Below are 12643 nucleotides of genomic sequence, written 5' to 3' on the forward strand. Positions count from 1 at the left end.
GGCGCAGTGAACGAAACTTTTCCTTACTTCCTGGAGCCTTCAATTAAATCGATTAATTTAAGAAGAAAACAAAAAATAAAACCGGAAGAGGAACTGATGTCGGCACCGAGAAGGAGAATGAGGAAAAACTTTGGCATTTACTCGCCAGCGAACCCAAAAAGCTTGAGATAAATGATAGTCGTTTGGGCTTGGCCGTTGATTAGCAGTCCAGTCTGAGGAGAAGACCAGATGAGATGAACATTTTAAAGCAGTAGCAGCATTGCAGCAGGAGCATCGAACAGTTGCCATTGTCCATCCGGCTGTCACTTTGTTTGTCTTGAACGAAGTTTGTTTATTTTGCAAAATTGGAAGTTGCATGTTGGAGGAGTTGCTTAATTGCCACTGAGCTGTGGAATGGCGTTTGCAGCAAGAAAATTGATATCATGATTTCAGTTGGTTGAGCTGCCATGATTTTCCAGGTGCTGTCACAAAATTCAAATCCAAAGAGTAGCCAGAAGTGCAGCAATTAATTGACCAAAATAATTGAATTGGTTAACTGAAATATATGGAAATATTTGTAAATTATTGGTTTAAATAATACTATTTTAGCTATAACAACTGTATTAAATCGCATCAGAAGTTCTGATTCAGAACTCTTATGTTCAGCTTATTATTCTTCAGTTTCATACATTGGACTATTTCAATTCAATATCCCAATAAAGGTATCCTTTTCTGTTTAAATTCCTCATTTTAGAATGTTTTAGTACATTATATTAACTTAAATTCGATTTCAATTTAATTGGTTGTTTGATTGAATTTCGTATCCCCACATTTATTGTCAGCTTTGCCAGATCTAAGTGAAATACTGGTGGGTAGTCGGTGGAACGTGGTTCTAGGGGGTGGACAGGATGTTACAACGGTTCGTTTATGTTTGTGCCTGGTCAGGCAATAAATATTTTATGCATTGACACTTTTTCGGCACTAAGCCAATAATACGCACACAACAGTGACTCATTGTTGTTGTGTTGCCGTGGTGTTGCACTAGCTTGTTTCTGCCACTATTGTTGTTGTTGTTGGTGGTGTTGCTGCTGCTGCACTGGAAATAAATTAAATGCAGTGTGGCCCTTTGTTACCATCCATTGTTGTTGCTGTGTTACAAATGACACTGTTGCAATTTGTAAAAGCTAATCAGAGATGGAATGAGAACCAGCATTCGCAGCGAGGGATTGTAGACTTACGATGGCGGCCATAATCAAAAGCTTTCATGCGCATTACCAATACAATTAGCCAGCAATTGTGTGTTTGCTTAGTGTTCACTGTACATATATGTGTGTATGTGTGCGTTTAGTAATTCAGTGAAATGGAGTGAGCGAGGGGAGTGGAGAAAATTATGGGAAAGTTTCAAGTGCCGGCTGCTTTACCATTTGGGGGGTCAAATATCCTCTAAACACACACTCACCAAATCGGATCGGCCGAATGCAGTTAATTTTGCATTTAGTTGGCCACAAAGAGTGATTCGCAGGGAAAGAGGCCAGAACGCGGGGCAGAGAGATGAAGTGATAGCCTGTTTCGACTGTTAATCTGTTGGGGCACTTGCAAATTTATGGCAATTGCTTTGATAAATGCCCCAAGCAGCGAAAAATTTTCCCAGTTAGAGGAAAGAGGGAGAGATAGAGGGAAAGGGCAAGTAAAAGCAATATAAATTGACAAATGTTCCGAGGACACGACAAAAGCTATGAAAGCTTTAGGCAGGACCCTCCCTCAGCTCAGACGGGAGGCGCTCTTTCTCGAAACACATACCTTTCCTTTTTTCTACGAAATTTTAATTAAGGCACAACACAAAAATGCTAACTTGGGCATTTAATTAAAATTTTCCATAATTAGAAGATTATATATAATATGATAAATATGTGGCCTTTGCTTTGACCAAAACTCTTGCCGGAATTTCAATTTACTCAAATGAAACATACATCCCATGCACAACAAATGGGACTAAAAAATATGAAAATTGTTGGCTTATGTGTTGCCTTCAAAGCAAAAAAAGGTAAATGGGATGTAACCTAAAATCATGTAAGCAAACATAATTTTGTTACAAGTTCAAGGGATTTTTTGGGTGTGCTTTTCCTAGAATAAGCACTAATCTCAACATTTTTTTCACAATTGAAAGAGAAATAGGATTTTTCTCTAAACAAGGATAACAACGGCACACAGATGACCTGCAATACAAATAGGTACAGAAATAATATTTAATATTTGCCCACGTTCTTAATAGGTAAGCCTATATAAAAAATTTTATAGAATTTTGAAAAATATTTATTAAAACATTCACAGTTTACAGTATTATTACAAAATTGCATCAACTCCATCCAACTAATAAGACCAACCAAATGGAGCTCTTTCGGCATCCACACCAACAAATACATACACTTGTGTATATAAAATTTATGAAACAAGACCTATTAAAGCACCTCAGTCGAAATAACGACTTATAACCGAATATGTACTAACGCATATCTACGGACAAGCTTGTTTGTCAGACCCATACGGGCAAAAAAAAAAGTATGCTAACATAAAAATCAACAAGAAGAAATCAGAGAAAATATACAAACACATATACTGGCAAACACATGACCAGTACACTGATACAAATCACTTGGCCACACACGCCAGACGTGCCACGCCCCCCGCTACGCCCAAAGATCACAAGCAGCAGCAGCGACGGAGGAGAAAGAAGTGAAAGGAGAAAAGGAAAATCTTTTCGCACACACACACTAAAATAAAACTAACTTGACCCGAAACTACAATGAACAAATAACAAGGCCAGGGCACAAGGCACAAGGCAACTCGGACACTCTGGATATCCTTTCTGAACTGAAGTTTCGGCAGCAACCAAAAAGTGAAGTAAAAAACTTCGGGAAAAGCTAAGAGAAAAAGCTGGGCGGGAGGTTGAGTTCATATTTTATGCGCATAGCGGCACATGTTTAAATTAACATAAACCGAAATTGAGCTGCTGCCGAGGCGGTGCCCAGAAGTTGACATTAGGCACACACACACTCACTGCGACTTTCTCCGACTTTCTTCGGCAGCCCAACCACCCACAGACAAACTCAAAAATTCCACACAAAAGTTGAATTTTATATGTCAAATTTGGGGCTAGGGTAACGCAAGCCAGGAACAAAATAAAGAATGCTAAAGGATTTCTGCGCGGCCCTTTTACATATTTTTTCGTTCGGGTCAGGCACATAACTGTGCATGGCATAATAATGATGCCCCACTCAACCGCAAAGTGGGCGCTGAGTACGAATCGTTAGCCGGGGGGGGGCGTGACACCTATAAAACACGATGTCGACTGTCGACTGTCTGGTCTGGTCATTCCTCCAATGAGCCCGGTCAAATAAAGTGGAAAGTCGATAAATGAGAAATCAAGGCGTGCGACAAAGCCAACGGAAATCCGATTGGAAATGCATATTCGCAAGCCAAAAGGAAAGGATCGCAGAGCCGTAAATCGTGAATCAGAAATGAAATTAAATCAAAGTTATTATTTTGGGCACATCATTAATATTTCATTCTTTATGGAAGATATATTATGTTTGTTTTTACAACCATTGACCTTTTATATAATATGTATATTCATTTAAAACATGTATGTATTTATTCAAATGTGCACATTTATTCAAAGTTAATAAGGCTTCTCTCATATATGATTTATGGCTCGTAAAGTTTTCATTATTCAGACGCCTCCTTGGCCAATATATTGCGTTTTGGCTTATGATTGATTTGCAGCTTCAATCATCACCAGTTTCACATCCAATTCTACGAACCCAGTTCGAATACCAATGCCACAGACAGATGATGCGTCCAGAGGCTTATTACATTATTACCAGTTTAAAATAGGCAAACGTAAATATTCACACACGACCCTTGCAAGAACCATTGCTCTGGAATGTACACATATGTATGTACATATAGGCTTGGGCATACTATTATATATCAGCTGACGAATTTCTTCTTTGATTAGAAGCATTTGAGCGGAGTTTGAATTAAATGGAACACTGACCAAAAACCAAAGCTTTAAACTTAGGAAATTATAAGAATACAAACTCATGAGAAACATATGCCCTTTAAGGAATAAAACTATACTTTATTTCAAATGCCATAAATGTTGCTGTCCGAAATATAAATTTCTGTCAGTGAATCATCTAAAGGTTGGCTTTTTGGTTTGGGCAATTTCCTGATCGGAACGAAAAAAAGGACAGCCCATAAATTTATGTGCCGCCCTTCTGGCCCCAATAATGAGTAAAAATTTGCGATAATTCGGGGTTTCTTAGTCGCTTTGGTGTCCCTTTTTAGGGTTTTTTTTTCTCCTATTTATTTATTTTCTTTTTTTGGCTGCGCTTCACCGAGCACGGCTCATTTGTAATTCACTTTCAGTGTCTATTTATTTGCAATTTATTATGGATCGTTTGGATGAGTGGAAAAGAAGAGATGCGGAATGAAAAACCGGCTCATTGGATTATCGAACTGACTTTGATTTCGGCCCCGTAGAGTTAAGCCCCTTGGGGGCGGAGAATTTCAGGCACAAGAAGGGTATGTCTAAAAAATCCCATAAATGTTAATTGCATTGTTGGCTCCATTGTCTCCCGACAGCTGGCTGGAATGAGGCCGACAATTATGTGACCCCTCACAAACACACACGAGGTAGAGGCCAAAGAATTTTTCGGCCTGGACATCAAATTCATTAGAAGGAGAACGGATAAAGCGTGTCCTGGCTCTTGGAGTGCTGATGCTGCTTCTGTTCCTGCATGCAAAACGATGTTTTAATATGAAATTAGTTGAGTCCTTTGCTTTTTGGCTTCGGATCTGGTTTCGGTGCGTGCAGCAAGCTGGCGAGCTGGAGAACTGGACAGGACTCAGCACTTGGCAGAAGTAAAACAAATACAAATTGCTTGCCATGTACTTATTTGGTCAACAAATGACAGGACATTCAGTGGCGCACGCTGGCAGGAGAGGGAAAACGTATAGCCAACATTAACACAACATTGCGACTGTTGACTTACGCAACAAGAAACAGAAGCAGAAACAGTTATTGCCACAGCAGACAGACTAAAGCCACAAATGTGGGAATCTACCATATGGATATGGGTAAGGAATAATGGGGGACTGGGGATGGCACGGAAGCAGCAAGTATTTAAGTCTCTGGCTAACGACAGGCGTGGTCTATTCAAGATGGAACACATCTTGGCCCAAGCAATTAAGACAATGTGTAAATGTGTGTTTCATTGACTTTTTAAATGGAAATTCCTTCACTTAGCTTGGCATGCAATCTGGAAGTGCCATAAATCATGAGAAGGAGTTACGCGTTCCGAGAATAAACTTAAAAAAATGTTAAATTAACTCCCATAACTCTTTATCAAATATTAATGTGGGAAATTTTATACTATTTATACTCTTAAACGAGAACAAGTTTGGAAAATCCAAGAAATAGTTGGTGTATTCTCTTGTTAGTTTTCGCTGAAAACTCTAATGGACTTCTTGGAGCTCTTTTTTTTTAATTTCCTCGCAACCCCACTATTAGCACTACTACACCATTCGCCTTTTCGAACTGACATGCGGCAGGCTGCCTGGAACTTTTTCAACTGTCAATTAAAAGCGAAACTAATTAAACTTGGCAACATTGGGGCCGTCGAGACGCGTAATTAATCGACACATATATACCGGTCTCAAAAAACGCCCACGATGGAAATATTGGGCGGCAATGCTAATGCAACAAACGCTTAAAGTTTAATTAAACTTTTCCACAAACAACGAGTCATGTTTCCAATGAGGATGACGACCATTATTAATCAATTTGGTGATTTTGTTAGGCAAAAGGGATTTAACCAAGTGCCTTAGCTGCAAAGAACAAAAAACTTCCGAGTGCAAACAAAATTATATCCCTTTTTCCTTGAGTTAAATTCGTTTCTAGTTACAAAACTCTGTCCAGTGAGAAGTACAATAGAAAAAGGTGATTGTCATCATTGGTGAAAACTAGGCAGTAGAAGGCAAAAACAAAAGAAACATCAAATAATGAAATACTTACAAAACGAAAAAATTTTTTAAAAACTAAATTTTGTTTTTTTAAATGGTTTTTATTTTTTTATTTTTTATTTATTTAAAGATTAGGTCATATCCAATTCCGAATAACTTCACAAAAAAAGGGTATAGAAAGAACAAAGCGCTAAAAACAATATGGCGTCACTTCCGGTCGCGTATTAGCGACAGCCAGGCAGCAGGGAGCTTACTTCTGGATTAGAGAAATGGAATATTGCATTGTCATGAAGCGTGCCGCAGCTTAGTGACTGTCATTGTAGTGGCTGCCACTTTTTCCCATTGTCTGGGCGTCATCATCATTAACTTCAGGACGGAGCGGGCCAGAAAATTTGATCGATATACACCTTGGCCCGAGGTCAGGCTAGAAATCATTTTAAATTCGCCAAGCCCATGGGCAGTTTCGAAATCAAATTAGATTAATGAGCTTGGCGGGCCACAAAGACAGCTAACCAGATAAAAAAAAACACCAAAACTAGAACCAAGACCTAAACCAATCCGAGGTGAACAGAGCACTCATTATGCGCCGCACGAGTTCGATTTGATGCTCATTTACTTGTTTGTCTGCCCCATGATTTTTCTTTCAGCCGGAATTCCCTTTTTTCTTTCGTTTTTACAAGCCAGCACCCGATGCTGGCCGGTGTTGTCTCCTTCTCGTAGCTGGCTCACCGCAATAATTGGAAAAGTTTTCATTTGAACGCCATCAACGACAGCGGCAACAGCATCAGCCACAGCAACAAGAACAAGAACAATGGGGCGTGTTACTACAACAAGAAAATTGCGGTTCCACCAACAACACCAAAAGTTTCCCCAGCAGTAGCATCCAGCAGCGGCTGAAGCAACAACAACGCCAGCAAAAAGTCATCAAAAGGCTACTAAAGGTTGACGCAGGCAATAGCCAGTGTCCCCCACTGTTCGTCCTTCTCATTCTCCATTCCCCGTATCAGGAACAACTCCATCCCACTCCTTTAACATCGATGCTGCACTGAGAAAAGTTCTACATAGATCTAGGCGGGGATACTAAGAGACAGCTTTATACTAGCTTTATATTGAGAAATATTTTTTTTACAGTGCCTGCCCATCTTCAACCAGGCATCCTCATTCTGTCCTGCAACTTTTTGCGGCCATCGCACGCTCTCATAGATTTGGCACGCAACGGACCACGAAAACGAAACGAAAACACTTTACCCACAGAAAAGAAAGAGAAGGGGAGGCCGCAAGAAAGAGAGATGGATATAGTCTCCAATTGGAGACCAAGGACCCAGGTCATGCTCTTCTTTTGTCCAGATGACTCGCCTGCATTCTGCGATGCGCTGCCTTATGAAAAGGGTTTTTCTAAAGACTCCCTGGCTTGAACTCGTATGTCTTAAGGGGTCCTTTTAGTTTTCGAATATATTGGCTTTCAAATAAAAATAACTTTTGAAAATCTAATAAATTTAAAGGGAGGCGGAGCTATGAAAGCTGTAATTCGTAGGGACTTTATTTATTTATAAATAAAAAAACAAACAAATAAGTAGTTAGAATGTTACGTAGTCGCCTAGTTGCATTCTTGTGTTCGTCCAGGAATTGCAGTTTGCCTACAATGATTCAAGTTTTCATTATCAGCTCTGGCACTTCGCACTTTTCACCGGCCAAGTTAGACCGTCCCGTGTTGCTCCAGCGCCTCTTCCCGGCCACCTTCCACCCTAACTGAATCTCCTGGCCAACTTTTAACCGCCCAACCCATTTTGAAGCGAACGTCAGCATGGAGAAGCAGCAGCAGCAGCAGCAGTTAAATGTGAAAAGTTCCATTTCGGGTGGATTACGTCGTTTATCCTGGCAAACAGGCACACAGAGACTCGGACCACACGCACATATACGAATAAGCAGGCTCGCTCATACACCCGACTCAAAGAGGAGGAACAAACCCTGGCCCAGGATAATCATCCCGAATGGGGAAACCGTTTTCGATCCGACGCAGAACAAATGCATTTTCGACGCGCTTCAAATGCGCCGCCAACCTATACTTCCGCCCATGCCACTCTTTCGGCCCGAAAAAGAAAAACCAATGAAAATGTTTGCACCGCTCAAAATGCTCTTGGATCCCATGATGCTAGCTGGGGGTTCGGTGTTTTCGGAGGCGGCAAATAGAGTGGTAGTGGAGCTGTTATAGCAAATGCTAATGAAAAGTTCCTGGTTACCAAATTCTGGCTCTGGTTGCGGTTCAGGATTGGGTATTAGTTTCTCGTAGCTATTGAAACCAACTAAAAACTAGGCTGTTTCTTTTTGACATTTTTGTTTTTGAAACTTAAAGTCTAAAATTTAATTAGTAATTTTACTTTACTTACTTTATTCAAATTTTAAGACTTTTCCCTTACGATTTAAAACAATTCCCCAAAAGGTTTTAATTAGTAGCATGCGTTTTACTTCTCCGCCGAGAATCAAAAGGAAGACCACACCAGTTACATTACAATGAAAGTGTGCTTTCTTTACAATGCTCCTTTCTAATTTCCTTCCGACTCATTTGTTTCCACTCGCTACCGCTGCCAGTTATCTTTCGGCACTCAACACCTCCACCTTCGAGTCCACCGACACACACATTGCCGGCAATGTTGTGCCAATAAACCCACTCAACTCCTGAGCCACTCCCAAAATGGATATGGGGCTATAGGGGCTATGGGAGGAAACTGGAGCTCCTGTAGATTTGCTTACAGCTTGCAATGCCATGCAATTTAGTTGAATTACCAAGTGAAACAATGGCGTCTGTTAATTGGTTTCCTTTGTCCTCGGCCCTCGGTAATGGGGTTGCATCCGCTTTGGACCCGAATCCAACTTCTCCCTACCGCCCATTCCATCATCTGCTGCTGCCCCTGGGCTGTGGCTGGGGCTGCTGTTTGCCAATTGCTAGAAGAATTTAAAATTGTCTTTGCCGAGGCAAATTTATTAAACAAACAAAAAGCCAAAGTCGAGAACTTTTGGTAGAGGCGGCCAGGCACCCCCAAGAGTGAGGTGGGCCACAAGATCGAGCCTTCAAGCAGCAAGTGAAGTGCAGCCATGAAAATTTGCATTTTGCACTAACTAACCTAAGGACAGGAGCTTGGACCATGGACCGAGGGCGACAGCTGACAGCCCGGTCAGTGCTAATGAATGTCAAGTCTCAGATCTTTCGAATGCACTTGCAAAAAGTTTTAGTATTTTTATTATATATTCGATGTTTAACTGACAGTAAACAAATATGATGGTTTGTAATCGAGATCGTATTTCTCAAAAAAATTACTTTTATGTTTAAACAATAATATTTAAATTTTCCTAGTAATTTTTGATTTTGTTTAATGAATTTCTGGTGTATGGCTGACTCGTCCCTTAAGTTTCGTGGTACTTTCCCCAGACTTATCCGAATGTGACTTGGACTTGCTTGCTTATCTTTATGATGGCGCATAACTAAATGGCCAATCAGAGGAGCTGCAGCTGACAAATGATTGTCTTGACTGTTCCAAGACAAAATCTTCCTTTTGCTTCAGACCCGTGGCCAGTCTTGACTTCTGGCCAACCATTTTCGGGTTTGTGTTTTGAGAAATTTAAGCTCACTGTTCAGCATGAATTAGTTGGTTGTTTGCATTATTCCGAAGACTCAGGCTGCAGTCCGCTTAATTGTTCTTTGATATTCCCCAAGAGGTGATTTAAATTTTCAAAAAAGAGCCCTGTGTAAAAATTTTACAATAAATTTCACATTGTTTGTTAAAGGTTTTTGTATTTCACCATTCTTATTAAAACCAAAGTTTTTTTGCCTAAACACTTTCGAATAATTTGGCTATATTATAACCTGATTCAGTACCGTCCCCGAATGTCACTAAAAGTTTAGCAGAAAGGGGTATTCAGCTCATACAAACTAATACAAACTCGTGAAGTAGTTTGTTTGTCTTGAAAGAAGGTTCAATTTCATCATTAGCCGCTGTGGGACCGTAAGTCGGCGGACATATAGTGTGTTTGGAATACCCTCGTTTTAAATGAGATTAATTCTCTGCGCTCTTTCGATTCCATAGAGAATTCTCTTTTTTATAGGGGTATTAACGATGAAAATGCAAAAGTTATTCCTTCATAAGCATGATACGCTACTTTTCGAATCCAAAAAAGCTCACTGGCTATCTACTAAAGCTCAACTTATAAAAAGAGTCTTGGTGATCGGCATTTTTAGTCGTTGCTTGAGACTCGTCGAGTAACTATGAGATTTTTTACTATCGTTGCCGTTGTGTTTTGTGCGCTCAGCGCCCAGATGCTCGAAACCGAGAGCGCCAAGATATTGGCGACTCTGCCGTTTCCGGGTCGGTCGCAGTACATCTTTGTGGAGTCCTATTTCAAGGCTTTGGCCGACAAAGGTCACCAGGTCACTGTGATCAACGCTTTCAAGAATAAGCCGTATCCGAACATAAGGTTCATCGAGGCCCTTAAAGTTCACGAATACAATGATGGTATGTTATCAGTTACAGAGCCTAATACAAGGGCTTTTTAAAGCAGAAGTACAACAGTAACTTTTATTCTCGCTTTTAAATTGTAGAAATGTTGGGCTCGCTGAATGAACCTACTCTGTGGCAACAACTAAACGCGTTTGACGGTATGATGATCAAAATTACGGAAATTACTTTGGAAGATGAAGGTGTTAAGAAGCTACTGGACTCTGGAGAGACCTTCGATCTTGTGCTGGCAGAGATGCTTCAAATGGAACCTCTTTATGCCCTAGCGCAGCACTTCAACGCAACTTTGGCGGGCTTTTCGAGTTTCGGAGCAGATGAGAAGGTCGACGAAGCCTTCGGAAATATATCCCCGCTGTCCTATAACCCACTAGTGACCTCTCCCCGTACCAGTAAAATGACATTTTTGGAACGTCTGGAGAACCAATACGAAGCTGCTGTAGAGTTAATTCACCGCCATTGGGTTCATCTGCCAAAAATGCAAAAGGTTTACAAAAAGTATTTCCCGAACGCCAAGAAAACAATGGAAGAGGCTATGGATAGTTTTTCCCTGGTTCTGCTGGGTCAGCACTTTTCTCTGAGCCACCCACGGCCCTTTTTGCCCAACATGATTGAGGTGGGCGGACTGCACATTTCCCACAAACCGAAGCCGCTGCCCGAGGACATTAAAACGTTTATTGAAGAATCAAAACATGGAGTGATCTACTTCTCCATGGGATCGAATGTGAAGAGCAAGGATCTTCCGCAGGAGACCCGGGAAACGTTACTGAAAACATTTGCCAAGCTGAAGCAGCGAGTGTTGTGGAAATTCGAGGACGATGATATGCCGGAAAAACCAGACAACGTATTGATTAAGAAGTGGTATCCCCAACCCGACATCCTAGCACACCCCAATGTAAAAATGTTCATCACCCATGGAGGCTTGTTGAGCACCATAGAAAGTATTTATTTTGGAAAGCCCGTGCTGGGCTTGCCGGTCTTCTATGACCAGTTCATGAATGTTGGACGCGCCCAGAGAATTGGTTTCGGATTGGGACTAGATCTAAACAATCTAAAGCAATCAGAATTGGAAGAGTCTATCCAAAAGATTTTATCTACGCCCAGTTTTGCAAAAGTGGCAGCTTCCCTCGGAGAGCAGTATCGGGATCAGCCGCAACCTGCTTTGGAACGCGCTGTCTGGTGGACGGAGTATGTACTCCGACACAAGGGTGCCCCTCATCTGCGATCATCAGCCAGGGATCTTAACTTCTTCCAGCTTCACAGTCTGGATACCCTGGCAGTACTTTTGGGAGTACCTATTCTGGCTATTCTCATCCTCATCAAACTGTCCAGTAAATTGATTCGAAGCAAACCTAAAAAGTGCCCCCACGCTGATAAGCTAAAAAAACAGTAGAGCTTTGTTTATTGTTTGCTGTTTTAAGTGCCTCGTAGTCTTATCAGTCTTATCGCCTTCGCTTGTTGAAAATATATTATTTTTATTGCCATAATTTAGATTGTTCTATCATTGATAAGGAGTATGTGACGTATTGGGGTTGAATGTTTCGGGGAACACCGCCTTGGACTCCTATGGGTTTTGATAATCAGAGCAGAGCACCCAAAATGTAGTGCTCTGCCTGCTGAAGGTAATGAACTTTTCCGATTACAGTCAGCAGAAACCTGGTTTCTTCAAACATTGATATTGGACAGTTTTCGCTTCATGACCCAAAAGACTGGAGTTATGTCTGAAAGAAAAAGATAATTAAATAAATAAATAATAGATAATAGCCGATGAGAGTTACACCTTAAGCCCTTTCGATTTTTTTTTAATAATTCGAAAGCCCCTTTTTTACTAACACATTGAACCGCTTTAAAGCTTTTATTTTCTAAAAAAAAAAGGTATATAAATAATATTCATCCCATTCGCATAATTTAAACATTTTCGCCAGCCGCAAAAATTGAGTCCTTAGCAATATAAATCTATTGCCAAATCCGACGATGCCATATCAATATTGCAATTGATTTTAAGCTGTTGTTAAATGCACATAACGTTGAAAGACGGAGTGAAAGGCCTCGCATTTCCATTGTGAAACTTTTCCCGGGCTGGAGAATATTTGCATACACTCGCATTACTTGTCCCCCGAAAGTCCAAG

General features: G+C 40.7%; 1 protein-coding gene across 1 annotated transcript; it reads left to right on the forward strand.

Moving 5' to 3' along the window:
* Positions 1-10238: 10238 nt before the first annotated feature.
* On the forward strand, positions 10239-12001 carry Ugt35C1 (UDP-glycosyltransferase family 35 member C1). Its single transcript, XM_017246228.3, has 2 exons — positions 10239-10514; positions 10601-12001. Exons 1-2 carry the CDS (start codon positions 10268-10270, stop codon positions 11905-11907), a joined length of 1554 nt encoding a protein of 517 aa, XP_017101717.2. The 5' UTR covers positions 10239-10267; the 3' UTR covers positions 11908-12001.
* The last annotated feature ends 642 nt before the right edge of the window (positions 12002-12643 follow it).

This window comes from Drosophila bipectinata, chromosome 3R, assembly GCF_030179905.1.
Source record: "Drosophila bipectinata strain 14024-0381.07 chromosome 3R, DbipHiC1v2, whole genome shotgun sequence".
NCBI classification, from domain to species: domain Eukaryota; kingdom Metazoa; phylum Arthropoda; class Insecta; order Diptera; family Drosophilidae; genus Drosophila; species Drosophila bipectinata.